Raw genomic sequence first — 21,873 nt, 5'->3', positions numbered from 1 at the left:
CGATATAACTATGCAGTGTTCTAGCAGACCAGATAGCATGTAGCAGATGATGGAACGCTCATTACACCCATAAGAGACTTGAGACTTGGCTTGGACTTGCAGAAAATGACGTGTGAGTATCTCTGGACCTTCCATCATCAGACCTACGGGGATAAGACCAAACCCAGAAAACAGAAGCTGTCTCTGTATTGTTCTTCCTGTGGATATCTGCAAATGTAGACAACATGATATCATGCTGTGCTAGCTTCTCCACAACTACAATGGAGCTTTATTCCAAGGCACTGACACCAGAACGTGATGTCTCTCTGATCAAAGGGCAACTATTTGCACCAAAGTTTAACAATTACCAGGAGGAAATCCAGATGAGACAAAGATTCAAATATGCAGCTTGCACGGTTGCAGATCTGTCACAATACTCTCTCTCCTGTCCTCTTTCTTTTTGTGCAATTGTGCAACATCTTCTCTCCACTGTCACATCTTAACAAAGAACCTTTTTTCCAACACATTTCAGAAATGTCCGAAAACACTATCTGCTGTAGAGATAAACAGTGCATGCTGAGGATGCAGCAGAACAGTCAAACTTACTGCTGATATACAGTGAACATCGCATGTTTAAGAGACAGAATTTTGTGAGGGGGCCTGGGGATGTTGAATGTTGTCTTTGAGAGTGAGATGCGAGGAGAAATAACAATCTCATGACTCAGCGCTAGATATGGAGCAGATCTAGGACATGATTAGCTTAGCTTAGCATAAAGCCTGAAAGTGAGGGGAAATGGCCAGCATAGCTCTGCCCAAATGTAGAAAACATACACCTACCACAGCCCGGTCTCATTCCCAGATCCATCATATACAGAAGCCTGGTCAGTGGCCTTGCACTTCTAAGTTTGACACTGCATGACTAGCATCACTTCTAGATGCATCCCTCTGGTGCAGTGGTATAAAGGGGGAGAAAAGTCTGAGCTGGAGGGGTGGGCCATTCACTGAATGCAGTTATTTTAACCCAAAGTATGGTATTTTCCTCAAACTGTGCCTAAAACCTAACCAAACTGTGACTTTTTTACAACGTTAATAACAATATAAACGTCATAATATGTCATACAATGTGAAATGTTTGTCAGCAGGGTCAACTTTGCTTCAGCACTGTGTCATCAGTGATCATGCTTTTATTTTCTTCATTAATTTAGACTGTGTTTCCCGCTTGTTTTTGTTATTAACAGTACTTGAACCGGTGATCAGCTGGTGAGGTGTCACATTTATATTCTGGCTTTATGATGTGTCATCTCTGGCCAGGCTGGGTGGGTGGAGGAGAGGATCCTGACTCCCCTCTCTTTGAGCCCAAATCCCTTCCGTCTCATGCGAGCTAACAGCATGCTAATGAGATGGTGGCAGATGCTCGCGTGCCTTTACAATCCTCCAGACCCCCCGACGCACGCCGAGACTCCCCTCCTGCCTGATGAAGACAGAGGGATGATGAATATCTACATACAGGGATGCAAATGAATTTATAACTATAGCGGTTTCTACTGAATAGTAAAGATTCGCTGTAAACAGCTATTTTTATTCTTACTTCTTTTTCTCTTATTACCAATTTTCCTCTCTCTCTTTCCCAGCATATTATATGAATTGAAAATAAGAAAAGACAAAATCCGACAGATGAATGGAAATGGAGGGAGCACGTATATTCCCACCACCACCCCCAGCCTCCACCACCATACCCCTGGTGTGCACTGATTCTCTGGGGGAGGGAGGATGGTTTGGTAGGGCCGCCCTGCGCCGCCCTCTCTCCACCTGCTATGCAGCCTTTGTCATCTGGATCCTCTGTTTCATTTCAATGACAAAGTTGCCCCTCACCCTGCACCCCCCACACTCCCCTCCGAACTCCTTTCAGCAATTTTATGGTCCCCAAGGGCAGAAACTTTGCATTTACCCCATCACCCACCCAGTCATCCTCCCTCCAACTGGCCATACGAGTGGCCTGGGAGGATGCTGCCGTCCTTCTGCCTTCTGGAAGAAGAATGAGAGTTAAAAATGGGTCTGACTGAAAATTCAATTTGCTGAAACTGGGAACATTTGGAATGTGATTGCGTCATCATCATCATCATCATCCTCAGATCGTTATCATCCCCACCAGTTGACAGAAAGTTTGTTATTCATTTAAAAGAATTAGGTCTTAATAACTCATCCATAACCTAGTCACAGTGAGGCTGTCTATGCATTAGGTTGTATCAGGCGCCACAGCCTCACACACAGTTCAGTCCCCTGGTGCAGCTCTGCAGCAGCAGCTCTGTCGGGATTAGAGAAACTTCTTGGCTGAAATCTGTGTGACGTGTTGAGCTTTTCCTTTTTCTTCTCTTGCAGAGGAAATGTGATTTGAGCGCGTTCCCGACTCCAATAATGGCATTAGGGCACCATCAGCTTCTCACCAGGGAGGCTGTAGAGCTATATGTGCAGGAGCAACGGCCCGTGGCTAATGTTGTTATATGTTACGGGACTCTTTCATCTGCGGCTGATTCTATTGTAGACATGCTGGGGCACCATGTCTGCTCCTGTGAGAGACACCACCACAGTGTTGTTGCTGCGCATGGAGAGACCTTGGCACCGTGCGTAATGGTTCTGTTAATGCGTAATCGGGTGGATGAGACCATGACTTTAACACTTACAACCCATTAATGATACAAAATACACACAGATTTAGTTCAGCGGTGCAACATTTGATTTTTGTAACCTAAATTATAGTGAGTGTGTCCAAATTTTGCATCCAACTATTTAATTTGTAAGTATCTGTTGTATGTTCAAGTAAAGATGTCAATGTCCCATGTTTGACTGACTTAGTTAGCTACTTTATTGTATTTTCTATCAGTTTTATTTCCAAATTTCCAAACCTTCTCCACTTTATTTTGTGTGTGTGTGAGGGGGACATTAGTTCAAACACCTGTATTGACTTTTTAAAAGATATCCTAACACAATGAATGCATCACTCTCTCCACTGGGGATTTATCATGAGAGTTGACAGAGTTTGGATCGTAGCGGACAAAACGAGGACTCGCAGCAGTCCCAGCAGTTTCATGGGATTCTAGCGCTTCCAGTGTTAAACTGGACTGAATGGACACTTTGCCCTTGTTGAGTCACTCAGCATCAGTGTGTGTGTATATCAGCTCAGAGCTGATGTCCATGTGTTTGCTCAGAGACAGATGGCAGTGCAGAGGGCCTGTTCCCACGGGTCACACATAGGAATTTAAAATGCAGATAAAATCCATCACAGAGACGCATCCTCTCAAAGATGCCGGCCCCAGATAATTTGCTCTGTTGAAACCAATCAGTGCGCCAGTTATCAGATATGGCTTGCACCCTGAATGAAACTTATTGAAAATATAAGTCTAAGCGCGACTCATTACTTTCCGAATGATTTGGGGGAAATGGAATCTGGGGAGCCTTCAGAATGGGCTTCTGCTGGCTTACTGGAGACTGTGACACACTGACGAGGCTGTACTATAGAAATGTTTGCTCTGATGTGAAACTGCACACTTTAAGGGTGGAGAATGAATTAATATGACATAAAAAGCCTTATCAGCCTCTGTGATCTTAATGCCCTTTTTGTTCTCCTGAAACAAATCAGCAGCTCTGAGACATCCAAGTAAAGTCAATCCAAAGTTCACTGACTGCCTCTCATTACTACTGATTAGGACACTCATAAAACTGCTTTAGAAGAGTCATACTGCAGCACTACAATGAGGATATCATACTTTATCTGACTGGGGCTTATTCTCACTTGGTGTTGCTTGGCTGGGAGGCGGCAGCGTCTGAATAGATGATAATTGTAGGTTTGGGTTGTCTGAAGCTCGAGCCAGATGGCCTGCTGCTCCTCTCATAAAGACTCTGCTTGCCCAGTTGTTTGCTCTCTGAGCGACACTTTGAGTTTGCAGGATGGTAATTTGGTGGGATCAGGAGTTGTAGGCTCGCATAAAACATTATTATGCAGCAAGAGGATGAGGGGGAGGTGTGCCAGAAGTGCACACGTGGGGGGTCAGCTGCATAGATGGCAAAGCACTCACCATAACTTAACACTTGGTGAGCGCGAGGATGTGTTTTAAAGCATCATAAATATATGGAAACATACAGAGACGACTGTTTTAGAATCAACCCAATTACAAGAATGAATGTTGGGAACGTGTGTTTCTGCAAACTACAGATATGTTAAAGCTTTACGAGTCTTTATGTTGCAATTTTCAGTTTTTCTTTTGTCTCTGGTTAGGTGTGGCACAACAATTACTTGGTAGGGTTAGAAAATCAGCATGTTTTGGTTTAAAATGCCTGTTTTGGTCACCACAGTCATGTGGATGCAGCAGATGCCCCTTGGTCTCCTTAAAAATATCCAGTGGTTTCACACTTATGACTTTTGAGAAGACAAACTTGAGCTGCAGTCACTGGTTTGGCAGACTTGTCGCCCCAATTGACGTTCTTCTTTTTGTCAGGAGAAAAAGCTGAATTAATGCAAAAAGCAAACAGTTTAAGATCACCTGGATAAATTGCAATATTATGTGCACCCAAAGGAAATGAAGGCAATGCAATCAGATTTTAAAGTAGTGTAAACTCTGGATATCTTGTGTCTTACACACAATGTCTTCAGCTCTTGTACTGATGATACAGGAATATTACCGGTGGTAATATGGGCTTATTTGGCTAAGTTCCCAATACAAAGCTCAAAGACATGAATATTGGGGTTTAATGGCACCAGCATCAACCAACTCAAAGGTATTTCGTGCATTATTGCGCAGTCAGTTTGCACACAGAGCATAAGGTTTGGTGAGAGAAGCAGTCATTGAGCCACTTAAAGGAAATGATGGCAGTGTTAAGGTAAAGTAGATACGAGTTTGCTCTTGGCCAACACAAACACAACAGACAACTTTTCTGCGATTTTGTTTTAAAGTGTCACATAACCGCGCTGAGTGATGACCATGTTTCCTTTCCTGATGACAAAAGACCCGACTTGGCACACGTTGTGCATTGCAACCATAACAATGTAAGTCTGCCGTGGGTGAGTGTGTGGTTGTGTTAAAAGTGGCTGCCCCCAGAATAATTCCTGCTCCGGCCTATTGTTGTGGCACACTTGCAATACCGGGGTGTCTTCTGTGCTGTGGGGGGAGGTGGGGGCGAGAGACGGGGCTGCTATCAATAGTCCCTCCTGTGCTGCTGAAGGAGGCCATTCTGATGCTTTAGGAGGAGGAGGAGGAGGGGGAGGGGGAGGAGGGGGGATACGCAGTTTGGGTGCGGGGCGGGCAAAGAGAGAGAGAGTGTGCGCCCTGCTCCGTGCGCTCTGCTCTGTCGCCGCTCCACACACTCCCTCCTCCCTCCCCCTTTCTCGCTCTCTCTCTCTCTTTCTCTCACACACACTCTCTCGTGCACAGACTGGGAGAAAGCTGCGCCTTTTCTTCGCTCAGACATTCACTCTCACTCATTCACAGGCGCACACGCTCGTAAGGCGACGGGCATATGTCGATATATGCAACAGATCTGTGTACAAGCAGAGCGCCGCGGGTTGCTTTTGGCCGCTTTTCTCTTCCCAAAGAAGTAAAGTTTACTCATTTATTTATTTATTCTTTGTTTGTTTTCCTCTCCTTCTGTTTTGCGGAGCTCTTTGCGGAGGGTGAGAGCGCAGCCGAGGATCTAACATGCCAGACGTCTGAGAAGACATCTATTCTACGCCCCGACTTTTTCCCTCTGTGGAAGTGATCGCCACAGTGTGCGCGCAGAAGATGGGGCCAAAAACAATCCAAACCAAAGGAAATATTTTCTCTTCGGCACTGCTCAAACTACTGCTTTTGGTCGCGCTTGTGCACGGTGCCTCCGGTAAGACTTATAAATATAAAGTTTACGAGGAGCAGAAAGTGGGCACTGTTATCGCACGCTTAAAGGAGGATGTAGCCGGGGTTTTGTCCAAACTACCGAGTACCCTGACCTTTCGGTTCCGCGCTATGCAACGAGGGAGTACGCCGTTCCTGTCCGTCCGGGAGGAGGACGGGGAGATCAGTATTGGCACCAAGATCGACCGTGAGAAGCTCTGTGAGAAAAACTTAAACTGCTCCATTGAATTCGACGTGGTCACTCTCCCGACGGAGTACCTGCAGCTGTTCCATGTGGAGGTGGAAGTGCTGGACATCAACGACAACTCCCCGCACTTCTCCCGCGCCATCGTTCCAATCGAGATCTCCGAGAGCGCATCCGTGGGGACGCGCGTCCCGCTGGATGGCGCCGTGGATGCGGACGTCGGGGAGAACTCCCTGCACACATACTCCCTGACGCCCAATAACTTCTTTAAGATCGACATCAGGACCAGGACGGACGGGGCTAAGTACGCAGAGCTGGTGGTGATGAGGGAGTTGGACCGGGAGGTGCAGTCAAATTACCAGCTGCAGCTCACGGCCTCAGATAATGGTGTGCCCCCAAAGTCTGGCTCCACTTTGCTCAAGATCAGCATCTCCGATTCCAACGACAACAGCCCAGCCTTTGATGAGCAGGCTTATATCATTAATCTGCTGGAAAACTCTCCCCTTGGGACTCTAATCATTGATTTAAACGCCACAGATCCAGACGAGGGCACTAATGGGAAAATAGTCTACTCTTTCAGCAGCCATGTCTCACCAAAGATCCTTGAAACGTTTAAGATAAACCCAGAAAATGGACACATTACTCTTATTAAAAAAGTGGACTATGAAACCACTGCTTCCTATGAGCTGGACGTCCAGGCTCAGGACTTAGGCCCTAATTCTATTCCTGGACTTTGCAAAATTGTGGTGAAAGTCGTGGATGTGAATGACAACAAGCCAGAGATAAACATCAACCTGATGACGCCTGGCAAAGAGGAAGTGGCCTACATTTCCGAGGGCGCCCCTGTGGACACCTTCATCGCTCTGGTGCGTGTTGACGACATCGACGCTGGGCTCAACGGTGAGGTGGTGTGCAGGCTGCACGGCCACGGCCACTTCAGACTGCAGAAGACCTACGAGAAGAATTACATGATCCTGACCAATGTCTCTCTAGACAGGGAGAAGCGGTCAGAGTACAGTCTGACAGTCATAGCTGAGGACAGGGGCTCCCCCAGCCTCTCCACCATCAAACACTTCACCGTCCAGGTTCTGGATGAAAACGACAATCCTCCAAGTTTTGAGAAGAGCCGCTACGAGGTCTTTAAGTCAGAGAACAATTCTCCTGGAGCCTACCTGATGACGGTAGTGGCCTCAGATCCAGATCTGGGCACCAATGGCCAAGTCACCTACACCATTATAGATGCTCTGGTCCAGGGGAGCCCCATCTCCACCTACGTCACCATTGACCCTTCTAACGGCGCCATCTACGCCTTACGCAGCTTCGACCATGAGGATGTCAGCCGGATTGCCTTCACCATTCAGGCTCGTGACGGGGGAAACCCTGCACTGTCAACTAACACCACTGTCCTGCTGACTGTTTTGGATGAAAATGACAACCCGCCCATCATCCACTCCCCCTCCCTCAGGAATCACACTGCTGAGCTGCCGGTGTGGAAGTACGCATCACCGGGTCAGCTGATCACTGCACTTAAAGTCACTGACCGCGACGCCGGTGCCAATGGAGAGGTGAGCTGCACCATCATTGGTGGCAATGAGGATGGCCTGTTTGTGATGGACGCCCGCAGATGTGAGCTCAGAACCAACGCCAGCCTGGAGCAGGCTCCACGCGACGTGATGGAGATCAGGGTGGAAGTGCAGGACAGGGGCACCAGTCGGCTGTCCACAGGGGCCCTCCTCAGGCTCTCTCTACAGGAGACCATGGACATCCTCCCCCCTCTCTACCCCACTGGCTCCAGCCAGGCCTCACTGGATCTCTCCCTCATCGTCATCATCTCTCTAGTCGCCGTATGCGCTCTGCTGCTCATCGTCATGGTGATGTTTGCCACTGCCCGCTGCAGCCGGGAGAAGAAAGACCCCAGACACAACTACAACTGCAGAGTGGCAGAGAGCAGCTACCAGAACCACCCCAAGAAGCCCGCAAGGCAGATCCACAAGGCAGACATCACCCTGGTCCCAACTGTAAACGGGACCTTGCCTATCCGTGCCCACCCACGCTCCCCCTCAGCCTCCCCTACACCTGAGAGGGGCACCCTGGGGAGCAGGCAGAGCCATCATAGCCGGCAGTCCCTCAACAGCCTGGTCACCATCTCCTCCAATCATGTGCCGGAGAACTTTGCCCTGGAGCTGGCCCACGCCACACCTCCTGTCGAGGTAAGACAGTGATTTCATGCTTATCGTTAATATCCTTAAAGACTTATATGCTACATTGTGACTGCTGTTTGTGGTAACAGTCCCGTAAACATCATCTGTACACAGCTGTTAAAGCCAAAAGATAAACCACATTTCATATTTCTGTCCCGTAGGCCAGTATGCACGTTTTGTTTTGTCTCAAATCAAGTATTTGTTCTGAATTTATCCCTTGCTCCCATATTCTGTTACCTTCAGCCCTTTGTGTCATGTTTTTGTTGACCATCACATACAGGACCTAGTCACAAACTCATGTCACCCCTACCCCTTCCCCACAATCCCCCCACCCAACATTGTCTTGTGGCCTTGCTTGTTTGACTCCATTCATTTTCCCCTCTTCATTTTTCCTTTTATTTTTGTCTTTTTCTTTCTTTTTGTCTTTTTTTGTTTCTCTTGGGATTGTAGCAAGTCTCACAGCTTCTATCCATGCTCCATCAGGGCCAGTACCAGCCACGACCAAGTTTCAGAGGCAACAAATACACCAGGAGCTACAGGTAATGCACATACAGAATGAAGTGTCTGAAGCCGTTACTGTCTGACATTGGCAGAAGTAAGGTCAAAATGAAGGGATACCCTTGTGTACGCCTCTGTAATATTTTTCCACTGTATTTTGTTGTCAGCACTCTCACATAATCTGTTATATCCATATCCAGTAGCTTTTTTGGTTTAGAGTCAAAGTGTATGCTCACTAACTTTGAATTTGCATAATTTTATGTAAAACCTCTTCTGCAGAGCACTCTCTGCCTCTCTGTGCGCCTTATTATCCATCAGTAGCATGGCTTCCCCTTAACAAGTTGATAATATTATTGTCAGTGATTAGCCAGTCTTCTATGAGAAATGTGTCAAACCTCTGTGTGTCTCTCTATGCAGATACGCCCTAAATGAGATGGATAAGTTCAGTCTGAAGGACAGCGGCCGCGGAGACAGTGAAGCCGGAGACAGCGACTATGAGCCTGGCAGGGAGTCACCCATGGATAGGCTCCTTGGTGAGGGCTTTATTGAGATATATGCCCCTGATGGCCAGCACAGATCGCATGCAGGTACACCCTTTGGTCCCCCATCCACCACACCCCACAACCCTCCCTTTATATCCCCTACCATTCCCCTCCTGTCTCCCTCGCATCTAGTCCTGAATCCAGAGTGCAGTTTATGCATCAGTTTTTACAGTGCATCAATTCATTTATATTCATAGATTTCATGGTAAGAATTTGGTGGTAATTAACATAGAGTTGCTGTCCAGTCAAAACCACATATCTCCAAAATGAGCTAGGAGAAACAGCCATGTCTTCAGCTTTGTGGAAATGCATTTTTCAGATCATTCAATCACTTTGTAAATGGTTTGTTTGGCTGAACAAATACGTGAATTGTCTCAACTCATAAAGGTCCTTCAGTTTTATCAGAAAAACAAAAACACCATTTGGAGATAAGTGGTTTTCACTGGACAGCAACGACATTTGAAATTCTTTGAACTGAACCCCAAATCACAACAGTAATGATAATTAAATTATCCCAACATGATTTAATAATAATATTCTGCTTTCCAACAAACAGTTAATAAATAGCTGCTAATTTATTTAATACATTTCCAGGAAACTTCCACCTGGTTTCTGCAAAACTGCTGATCAGTAAATTGAAGTGTGTACATTCTCACCAATGTATATGACTTCAGCAGATCAGTCCAACTTTGGAACAATTTATCTAAATGTCAATTTTTATAGTTAACCACCATAAATAGCTAATTACCAACTTCATAATTAAGAATCAGGTGACTAATTATTAATCAACCACCTACTTGCCATGACATTCTGAGACCTGTAAAATGAAACGTTACCTATCCTTATGTTGTACTATAGGTTTCCAAAAACTGTTATACTGTATCTACTAAATTTCACTGGAAAGGTGTGAGCAGAGATGAGGGCTGATAATTGTTCTCATTACTGTTTGAAATGAAAAATTCCCATGACAAGTTTCCCAATTCCAAGTTGTTGTCTCTAAAATATAGATTTAAACCCAGAGAAAAGACATACAGGGGCCGGAACATGCGTATGTTAAACATTTTCATTTGGTATGAGACAAGTTGAGCAATTATCAATTGTTCAGCACTAAAAGAGTTATAGTGTAAAGGAAATGATTCCATCTATGTCACTACATGGTCAGTAACACAGATCATCAACTCTGGTCAAACGTCAGCCCACAATTACTTTCTTAAATCTTTAACTATGGCTGAAGCTTCTCAACCTCAGGGTATTAACCTCTATAGAGGTCACCTGTTGAGCACAGACTGTGGCAGATGTCTTGAAATCACATGTTGATGCGCTCAATTTATTTTCAGTGTAGAGATTGATTTAATAGTTTTGAATTATACATATATATATAAATTTATATATATATATATATATATATATATATATATATATATATCTCAAAGGATATGTTCTGCTTTTTAAGTCTATAGTAATGCAATACTCACATGCTATATGTACAATCAAACATACACTGTCCCTGAAGTGATCCCTTTCTAGCACAGTTTCAACATATTTAATGAGGAAGAAAACAATGTTTTTTACACAATTAAAGACATGTCATTATGTATGACATTTGCCGAAATAATGAGAAGGCCCAAATAGTTAGGAATTGGTCAGAGACAGTGTTTCACAAAGTTTATAAATTTTCTCACTAAATTTAGTCATTTGTAAAATTGTGACTAAAATCACTCAGGACGGATGTTGATATCAAATGTGAACAGTCTCTAACAGTGGAGTCAAGCTACAAAGTAATCACTTGGCAGCCATTGACCAATGACTCAGTGTGCCTATGGGCAAATTAAAGGCTTTATTGTATTAAGACAGACTTTAGGAAATTAGCCTATCTTTAATTTCCTCTGTCATTACATGTGGGGCTCCCTTCATGATGGGATCATGACAATCTTGTGTTAAGACATAACAAGTGCCATACCCCTTTGTACTCATCCGCTGCCTGTTAGCAGAACACTGCTTTAGCAGTTTCGGCATGCCTTCTTTGTTCTGCAAGTGACTGCATGTGCACTGGCCTTGGAGGTTTGTGAATGATACCGTGCCTACTCCACCACTTTGTTTCACTGCACTGTCACAAAGTTGTTGATATATTTCTCTGGATAGCTCAACTGATCCTCCTTCACAGTCACCCATGTCTTCTCCCTACTGTCACATCGCATGGAGTCTCCCCAACCATGTAAACGAGGAAGAATTTTGAACACTTGCTGAACATTGATTGACCTGACTGACTTCCAGATATTCTACCCACCTAGCATCAAATATCTGGCAGGCAGGTTTCCCTGACTGGTTGAGTTGGAAACACTAGGTCACACACTCTAAAACTCCTCTGCCTCTCAGCCCGTCTCAGCTAACTTCACCCAGGTTGCAAGCTGCCACAGCTTCCTTTATCACGCCATCCCTCTCCTCCCAGAGCTCCCGCCGTCTTTCCAGCCAGCTTCCCACACAGCCATCACTCGACACTGCATTTGAGCTACATCCCAATTAAAGTCGACCCAGACGGGCAGACAATCTCATCACTAACACCACCCCCCTCCCACCGCCTTCCCTTCATAGCTGTGTGGAGGAGCTCTGCTTGTTAGTCATTCTCCCTTTTCCCACCTTCAAGCCTTCACTTTCAGGCGTCCAAAAATGAAGCCCTAGTGCTCCTCTGATGAAAAGAAGGCATTTAATTGCCATGTGACGAATAGTTGCTATGGAGTCAGCACAGAGTTGTGCTCATGATTAAGCCCTGAAGAGCATAATTACATCTCAAAGCTCACCTTTCTCCTTCTGTATGTTCACCCCGCCTCCCGCCCCCATGTCCACTGCAGCACGGATGATTTCAGGCAGCGTGTAGTCAGTGCCCTGTCATTATGGATGGATGTGGCAACTCTCCCCACACAAGGATGCTGAAGTAGAAACTCTTTGTTGTAGCCCTATAGATGCAGACGATATTATACATAGTATCACCTGGGAGTTTACCTTCGGGCTTGCAAAACTCATGCTTAAATGCCCAAAGAACCCCTTTGCGGTCCTTATTCTGTTTTGTCTTCTTTCAAGAATAGCTGATGTTTTGTGATATACAGTGAGAAGAGAAAATAAGTACCGCAACACTGATGAACGGGAGGTCAGAGTGCTGAAAACAGTTTGTGTGCGATAACGTCGGTTAAAAATATTCTCACTGTTGAGCCTGACCCCATTCTTTTTGCATAATGAATGAGACGTGTTGTCACGCACAGGCAGGAGTGAAGAAAGACATGTAGGCAATTTCACATGTCAAAGTCAGTTTACTACCTGTCAGTACTAAAACTGTTGATTAAGACCTTGTGTGGCTCTTTATACACTTTGGGGAAATAACCCTGAAGATGTCATAGTGATGAAATCAGGGCTTTACCAGCTTGGGCGTGGAGACAAATGTATTATTTAAAGCCTGTGTTATAAATTGAGTGTTTGGAGTTTGTCTTTACCAGGCTAACGATAGATGCTTTCTAGTTGCATCATGGCAAGTGTAGAACTAGTGTTTTTACAGTTGGCCATATACTCTGAACTGAAACTGATATCTTAGCTTCTGCTGCCTCGATTTGGACAAGTCTTGTTTGAATCTTTCTCCCACAGTCACTCGGACTTTGTGGAACTGTACTAAATCATCAAAGTCTTGTAGTCCTCAGTCTAAGCTGAATCTCACTGCCAACACTCCTTGTCTGTCCCTCTGCTCAGTGGATAACAGCACCCTGCCTCTTGCATCCTGATCAAATTTGAAAAAAGAAAAGCTCTTAAATAAACAAACACATTATCAGCAGTGAGCTAGTTTAGAGCTCTGAATAAAACTAGTCTAATTTACTGGCCAATAAATGATCAGTCAGGAAGTTAGCTGAATTAACATTGCAGTCAGTCAGACGGGCAGGCTTTCAGTTAATGTTTGCCTGACATGTTCTCTTTTCATTTTTACACACAAATCATTTGGGTTAAATCTTTCATTTTTACCCTTTCATCAGCAGGGCACCAATCTGCTGCTGCCCCCGCGCTGTTTTTTCCCTTCCAGTGCACCCAAATGCACTTTTCATCTGCTCTAAGATGTATTATAAATGTTCCTTTCATGTTAATGAGGGGATAATGAAGTCCCTCAATAGCACGCCTGAAAAGCGGCGCACTCTTTTAATGAAGGCTTTAAGTTGGCATATTTGATTTGTCTAATTTATTCTTCAGAGATTTTCTATTTGAAGATTTAATATTGAAAAGAGTGACTTGAAAGGGAAAAATGCAGGGCTTTTAGAGGAGGAGTTATTTTGAATGGGTAATAGGCATTGATCAGCCTTGCTGAATTGTCTCTCCATGGTAAATATGTTGGAAGGTACTGTACTGTAGCAGGCAGTGCTCCTGCAGAGAGCCTTTCAGACTAATTAGGGCAGATTTCTACCATGTTTCCAGAGACAGTGCAGCAAAAACACCTGAAGAGAAGCACACAAATAGTAGATGGGAGGAAAGAGACTTCCTGACAGGAACCAGCTTCAAATCTTCTTATATTTTGTGATCAAACTTATGGTTTGTACATACACATAAAATAATAGGGTTTATTTTAGCATTATCTGCAAAGTACATCTAATATATGCAGGATCATTTTCTCAGCTCATAAAGTAGAATATTTTGGGTCATCCTTTTAATCACCAAATATGGAGTTCTGTGGGTTTGACTGGTCCACTGGCTCCAAGCAATTCCTCCCACCCCCCTTCCTGTTCTCACATTCTCTACTTAAATATTTGTGTATACTCACACACATACACATATCTGCACAGCAAATACAACACGTATACAACTGACCAACCTCAGTACAGTCTAATCTCTTAATCAATATAGTTTAAATACAGCTGAAACAATTAGGAGATTAATCAATGAGTCGATCAACAAAAAACTTCTTGGCAGGAAGTTTGATAATGGATTCATCGTTTTAGTCATTTAATCAATAAAATGTGACAAAACAGCTTCTAGCTTCTTTTTGTGCTTCTTTCTGTATTACACCATTATAACTGAACATCTTTGGGTTTTGGACTTCTGCTTGAACAAAACAAGACATGAGAAGATGTCTCTGGGAACAGGAGGTGTTTTGACTTTAATCGCTTAAATGATTAATTGACAACTAAATCAGTAATGAGTATAATTGTCAGTCGCGCTGAACTTCTGGCTACAGTGACAGCATGTGGCTGATTACTTATGAGTGTTTCTATCTGTTTTCCCAGCTATGAGGCTGTGCACAGAGGAGTGTCTTGTCCTGGGCCACTCAGATCAGTGCTGGATGCCCCCCCTGGCCTCCCCGGCTTCATCCTCGTCCGACTACCGCAGTAACCTCTACATCCCGGGAGAAGAAGCCCGCCAACCCGCCGACCTGTCCCAGGAAAAGACTCCACAGCCCTGCACTGACACTGGCCCCGCCCGGAACCAGAGCTTCTCCACCTTCGGCAAGGACCTGGTTGGTGAGGACGGTGGTGAAGAGGAGGGGGGAGAGGATGGTGAGGGAGAGGCCAGAGATGAAGATCTGTGTGGGACCACATCGTTGCTGTCAGAGATGAGCAGTGTGTTCCAGCGGTTGCTACCCCAGGGTCTGGACTCGTACGTCCAGGTCAACGAGAACCAGAAGGGGACTAGCCTGAGTGGGGTGGGTGTCCCCATGACTGGATCTTTAGATCGCAGGAGGGGACATCTCCCTGGCAAGTCCAACCCCTCTGTCCACCAGCAGGGAGTGGCAGCCTGGGCTGCCAACACCCACTTCCAGAACCCGGGTAGCAGCATCGGCCCATCTGGCCACCACCAGGGTGGCAGCTACCACACCCTGAAACCCAGCACCAAGCTCAGCTCTCAGAGTACCAGCCATAAGGGATTGCAGGTGCCCAAAAACAGCCCCCAGAACAGCGGCCACACCCTCAAACCCCACAGCAGCCCTTTGCTCACAGCACTGGTCAGCCCCACTATGGTGCAGGCTTCCCCGGCCCCAGTGCAAGTGCCAGTTCCTCTCCCCGGGCCCTCCTCCAAGTGGCTGCCAGCCATGGAGGAGATCCCAGAAAACTATGAGGAGGATGATTTTGACTCAGTGCTCAGCCACCTTCAGGGCAAACGCAGCGACAGCAGACATGAGCTAGTGGATGCCAGCGAGCTGGTGGCTGAGATCAACAAACTCTTACAGGATGTTCGGCAGAGCTAAACATCCGTTTTTTACCCTCTTTATTTATTCACCACTCACTGACTGCTCTCTTTACTTCACAATAAAAGTGAGGGACAGTGGGTGGAAAAAGACGGACAGAAAAAATCTAAAGCAGAGAGAAAAAAACAATGAGACAAAAAACAAGACCTGCAATTGTCGTTAAAGTTGCATTTCTAATGTAATAACTGTGTTTTGTGAATGCTAAATATCCAAAAAATTGTTTGTAATTGCTGGTTTGGTACACAATGTACACTATGTGACTGTATTTATCTTTGTATTTTAAAAATACATTTGTATGCTTATATTTATAAAAAAAAAGTGTATATAAACTTAATCAGAAGTCTATTTTTATATTTCGAATGCATGTTGAGTTTAAAAACATTGAATCAAGACTTTGACATGCGATCGACATTCTACATATTTAAATTGTCTTTTGTATTGTGATTCTTTTTTATTTGTCACTATGTTATGTATATATAAATATATTAATTAATTAATGGACATTTGTCGTTGTGGATTATTGTGGGGAAGTGGACCGTACACAAATAAAAATAATAATACACAAATATTATTCAGGTGTCTGTGGTTTATATCTGTATTTTGTTATGATAGTGGGAGGTTCTATAGTATTAAATGTACTTTATAAGAGTGAATACATTTTGGGTACCTCCAATTCTATTCTCAACTCACAATATGGAAGTAAGACATCTTTACAGGCTGCAACAACCAATCAAGAAGGGGTCAAGGTACAAATCGTAGATAGAAGATGATGGACAAGTAGAAATAGAAAAAAAAAAGCTAAATAATTGAATATTTATCACCAAAATAAGTTCATGTCTTATATCCAAAATGGAAAACAGAGCCAGCCACTGTTGAGGATATATGAAGTATACGAACTATCTTACTTATCCAATCAGAAGCTGCATCTGCATCACCTGATTTTCCTCAGCACATACAGTCGACCCGGCTGCCAGGAAGTTGTAGATGTTTACTAAAGACTAATAAAGACTTACTCTACAAGTAAACAGGCCTTGTGGTGAGACGGGTTTGTCAGCTATGTTTACAATGCCACTGAAGTAAGAAGTGAAATAATACACAACACACACTCAGTACCAAAGAAGACAAAATGTTTTGAAGGGGAAGAATTCATTACTTCATTTCAGTACTGGAACAATTAGGCAGTAAGTATGTGCGACATCTCTCTGGTTCTTTTGGGTTTCAGACTGTTGGTCAGACAAAAAAAGACATTTGAAGTCCCAGTAGACATCAGACATATCTCTAACAATAGTCATACAGCAGCCCTGCAGTGCTCTTGTTTACTGAAAGGCGTGGACAGATTGTGTCTGAAAACGCTGTGTATGAACAGAACAAAAGTACCCCTCACTCAAACTATCAGGACTCCTCATTTTCACATCAGCAAATTTCAGTTCTTGACTGTGTTTGCAATCTGCACGACATGTTCCTGCTCATTTGAAAAAGCTCTGAAGCATTTCCACAGACACTAAATGACTTGATACAGCCAGGGTTGTTGTCTTAGCCCAGAAAAACACGGAGAGGCTCTGCGTTCAGTCAGCAATCTCTGAGCCACTTGAATTCACAAAACAAAAGAATCAGGCTTGGATGTGTGGTGGCTAATGGGAGAAATGTGCTGTGGAAGCAGATGGAAAAAAGCTGCTGTGGAGAGACAGAGAGCTGTTGAGAGTTTCAGGAGGGGTTTGGATTCGATGGAGTCACCTCCCACCTCTGTTGCCCTAACAACTAGATTATGGGTGACACCTAGAGGTTCACCATGTGCACTGTAAACCAATGACTCCAGCAGCCAGCTTTTACCAACACATTACTACTACAACTAGCAGCACCAAGCCCTGACAAGGAGCCAAGGAGGAGTGAGAGCAGACAACCAGACAGAGCCCCCTGGAGGAGACATCGCCACCCTGCAGCTGTCAGGGAAAGTGGAGGAAAATGGAACCTGCAGGAAAAACCAAGCACACGCACAAACAAACAGTGATGTCAGGCAACTCTGCTGTGTGTCAGCATGATGTCACAAATAGAAACAGATTTAACTGACATGCATTGGGTGGGGATCACTGTTGATCAGTTCTGCTCTGGCCCAGCTCATCTCAACTACAATTCGATCCCATTCCACAAAACAGAAACGAAACACAATGTGATCCTTTGTGACATAAGTCAAATATACTTAATATTTGGCTCAACAACTTCATAGATTTTTGTTGATATAAGCGTATTGTGAATTTGATGGCAGCAACATATTTCAAACTGGTTGGGTACAAAAGACTGAAAGTTATGGAATGCTCCAAAAACACATTTCTATTTTTGGGGGGGCCTATGCAAAATGTTGTTTGGGGGGCCCTATTTTGGGAAACTATGGTGGAGGGGATTCCAAACCCCTTTTTATTTTTGCTTTACAACAACACAACAAAAAACTTTTTGACAGAAGTTTAATTTACTGCTGTTATTTTAGTTGTTCACAATAAAAAGAAAATAGATAGAAATAACTTTAATGTGGGAATACAGGCAGAGACACAATGACAGTGTTTAATGAACAGTGTGTGCATCATTTTCCGTTACAGCAGTCATCAGTGCGCTGCCGATCACATCTGTCAGCTCATCGTGTCAGATCACTCTGTGTCTGAGTTGTGTACAGCTACACTTCCCCGTCCTCGTTACTGCAACTTCTTTTTTATTTTTAACAAGAATAAATTCACAACCATATTACAAGTAACATCATTCAAACAGTAATGTTTACTTCAAAAAGTAGGTACCACACACTATTCCTGGGTCCAGTTGATTCAGTATGCTATACCTAGTTAACGTCATGTTCAACCAGTGACTCAAACAGGTGGATTCATTTTAAATATTAGAGAAATTAAATAGTATAGCGCAATTAGAGTAAAATCACACTCTAATTGTGATAATCTGTAAATCTGGATAAAATAGATGGCTCTAGGATGATATGACGCAAAGTGTGCTGGCTGTGTGTAAAAGACGTGTGAATTATTATATCCAGGTGACAGGTATGCTACAGTCATTTCAAAGATCTTTGCAGAAGACAAGTTTGTCATTAACCTGTACGAGTTAACAAACATAGTTTCAGATAGTTTTCCTCCGGCAGTAGCAGCTGCACTCTGTCACCTGGTTTAAAACAGGCAGAGTGACAGCCATCGTTTGAGCGATCAGTGCGATAGACAGGGGAAAATAATAATACACATATTTTACAGAAAACAAACAGGACATTTTCAACCATTCAAAGCAGAAATTGTAGCATACCTACGTCATTTAATCAGAATATCTTCACAGATTCAGTTAAAAAAAACAAAAAAACAATCGATCTTCAAATTAATTTAGACTATTTCATAATTTAATGAAAGGGTTCTCTCATTTGAATATCAGAATATCATCTTCTTTATTCTGGTGACAGCAGCAGCTTGTTGCACACATCTCTGTTATGTTATTAATAATTCATGACAATTTGGCAGCACTCAAAAATACACAGTAAGTTCAGAGCTGCATTTATCAAAATTACTGTGTCACCAAGTCCGCAGTTCCAAGTCCTCAGCATTATGCCTGTTCGGTCAAAGGCTCATTTATTTGTCATTTGACATCACCAGAGTTTAAGCTCCTTTATCCCACTTGAAACACAAAACAAACTATTTTATAAAATGGAGTTTTGAGGATGAGTTCAGGAGTCTCACAGTCTCATGAATGAAGCTGCTCTGTAGTCTGGTGGTACGGCAGCAGATACTTCTGTATGTGTTGTCAGATGGCAGCAGGGTGAACAGACTGGGGCTGGGTGGGTGTTGTCTCTTAGTATCTTTGGGCTCTGTGCAGACATCTCACTTCACTGATGTCACTGATGCTCTGTAGATGGTCAGTGATCATGGTCATGATCAGTGATGTTCTTGGTGGTTTTAATCACCCGCTGTAGAGCCTTCCTTTCCTGGACTGTGATGAACCATGACAGTTTGTGATGGTTCCAGTCAGGATGCTTTCTATTTCTTCTTTGTAAAAGTTAAGGAGAATTTGGCTACAGAATCTAGCCTCTGTGATTTTGATTTCCAGGAGTATGTATCAAGTCATGTTCAGTCTTACAGCACACAGATGTCTTCATATCTTATCTATTACTACTGATTTTCAGGACAACAAGGGCAGGATTCAGGATTTAGGACAACTGTTCATTATTTGGGACCATCATAAATAAATACATTTTCATGGCAGACATTTTGGTGTGTCAAAGAAGGAAAATCACAGGTGGAATTTATATTATTAATGATGATTGCATTATATTTAGGTGAGCTATTTCCAGGGCTCTGATACTGTGCATGCTCACTCACTGACATGACTTACTAAGACAATACGTTATCGATCACACCTGTTGTTTTCCTGCCTTAAGTCCAAATGTCTGCGATGAAAAGGGTCAAGTTTTCAGGACGTCCAGTCAGCTCAGTGCTGAGCCACCACAACAAGGTGCTGTTTCTACTGCTATCACCTGTTATCAGTATGCAACTGCATAATCTGCATATAGCAAGAAATGGCTATGGTTCCACAGGTAAACAGGTTCTATTGGTGATAGTATCAGGATTGGGTATGAAGTGACATCCAATTAAGGATGGGGCGAGGTTCAACACATGATTGTATAAAGGAGTCAGGCTTGTTTATACAATTAATGTTTATTGATGTACCTTATAGTCACATAATTCAATGCACAATATCTTATGTAATGTATGTATATATTACAAAGTGTGTGTGTGTATGTATATATAAATATATATATATATATATATATATATATATATATATACGGCTGTCAATCGATTCAAATATTTAATCACGATTAATCGCATGATTGTACATAGTTATCTTGCAATTAATCACACATGGCAAATTTTTTATCTGTTCTTAATGTACCTTTAGTTTTTCATACTCTTGCCAACATGGGTGTGACAAATATGTATGTTAAATGTAATATGTAAAATGTATATTTCTTATTATTGCAACAATCCAAAACAAAGACAGATACTGTCCAGAATATTCTCTAAAATAACCTAAACAAATATGCTGAAAGTGTAGTGTATAGTGTACAATGTTGTGTCCAACTTTACCCTTGTAAAGGTTAAATAAACAATATTAATCGACCTGCAAGCTGGTTCTGCTGTATCAGTTCTGTGCAGTCCAACAGTGTTATAGGAGAGCAATGTTAGTATAGTGAACAGCTTTCCAAAAGCTGGTGCTTACATTAACCACAATGCAACTTGGCCACTGAGTGGCACCACTGGAGCAATTTTTAACATTTTTTTTACATGCAGCTTCCTCTGGAGCCACAAAACGCTTTATACTACTTTAAAAAATGCACACTTTTCACTTTTGAAAAGGTGTTTAAATAAAAAGCTGAATGAACAAAAATGAATTGTATGATCAGAACAACATGGAGAATGCCACTTTGGTATATAGGCAGTAGTATTACTGGTTAGTGAGCTTGTTTTTGCTGCATTATTTAAGGACCACAATATGTTTCAGTTGTACATATTACAAAACAAATATGATAAAAGAAAGCAAACAAGATTGCTTTAATCAGTCTGCTTCTCTTTTCAAAGCCTCTGTCTGTCAGTGCAATCTGAGGACAGACAGAGTGAGTGAGCATCAGAGAGAGAGAGGCAGACAGAGTATAGGAGAGAGAGGAACTGAAACTGTGTGAGGGAGAGAGGTAGAGAGTCATAACAGAGCTTTGAATGCAATTCAGCCCTCATTCTCATAACACACACACACACACACACACACACACACACACACACACACACACACACACACACACACATTTTGTCTGCTATCTCGTCAGTACAGATCCCCTTAGTGACAGCGGGAATGAAGCCACCAAAGCTTCTGTTGTCGTGAGTACACTGATACACAGTGTGTGCTTCTGTGTGTATGTGCGTGTGTTGTTCATCGCGAGTGTCGTTCATCATAAGCGTTTGTGTGTGTGTGTCGTGTGAGTGTAGCTGCCATTATCAGTTTTGTATTGACTGTCTCAACAACAGGCTGAGGATGACAGCAAGAAGCTGCCATCTTGTTGAGATGCTGAAACACTCTCTGGGATATTGGACAGTGATTTTGTCTTCTCTTCTCTGGTGGCTGCTGGAGATATGAGCACAGGACTTCAGTGTGGTGACATCACTAAACAAAATGTCCTCACCCTTCCCCTAGTCCTAAACACTCTCCTCTATACTTCATCCCTTGATTTTGCACACTCGTGAGTCGGCACTATTCAATTTAGGGCTGTGAGAATCTGATCTGTCTAACTGTATAAATGTATCTCCCTCTGTCTGTCTGTCTGTCTGTATGTATGTTATTCGCATTTCCT

At 43.3% G+C, this 21,873-nt stretch overlaps 1 protein-coding gene across 3 annotated transcripts; it reads left to right on the top strand.

The window, feature by feature from the left end:
* Positions 1-5,363: 5,363 nt before the first annotated feature.
* pcdh18b (protocadherin 18b) lies at positions 5,364-16,057 on the top strand. 3 transcript variants are annotated; one of them, XM_084352968.1, is made up of 4 exons: positions 5,364-8,255; positions 8,730-8,785; positions 9,162-9,331; positions 14,539-16,057. In XM_084352968.1, exons 1-4 carry the CDS (start codon positions 5,754-5,756, stop codon positions 15,495-15,497), a joined length of 3,687 nt encoding a protein of 1,228 aa, XP_084209094.1. In that variant the 5' UTR covers positions 5,364-5,753; the 3' UTR covers positions 15,498-16,057. The 3 variants fall into 3 exon arrangements, with proteins under 3 accessions (XP_084209094.1, XP_084209095.1, XP_084209093.1); XM_084352969.1 differs by having other exon boundaries at positions 8,697-8,785; positions 9,162-9,277; XM_084352967.1 differs by having other exon boundaries at positions 8,697-8,785.
* Positions 16,058-21,873: the final 5,816 nt, after the last annotated feature.

Source organism: Pagrus pagrus, assembly GCF_965226575.1.
Source record: "Pagrus pagrus genome assembly, chromosome: 5".
Classification (NCBI taxonomy): Eukaryota; Metazoa; Chordata; class Actinopteri; order Spariformes; family Sparidae; genus Pagrus; species Pagrus pagrus.
Note: the sequence above shows the minus strand (reverse complement) of the source record. Positions and strands in the feature narration are given on the sequence as shown.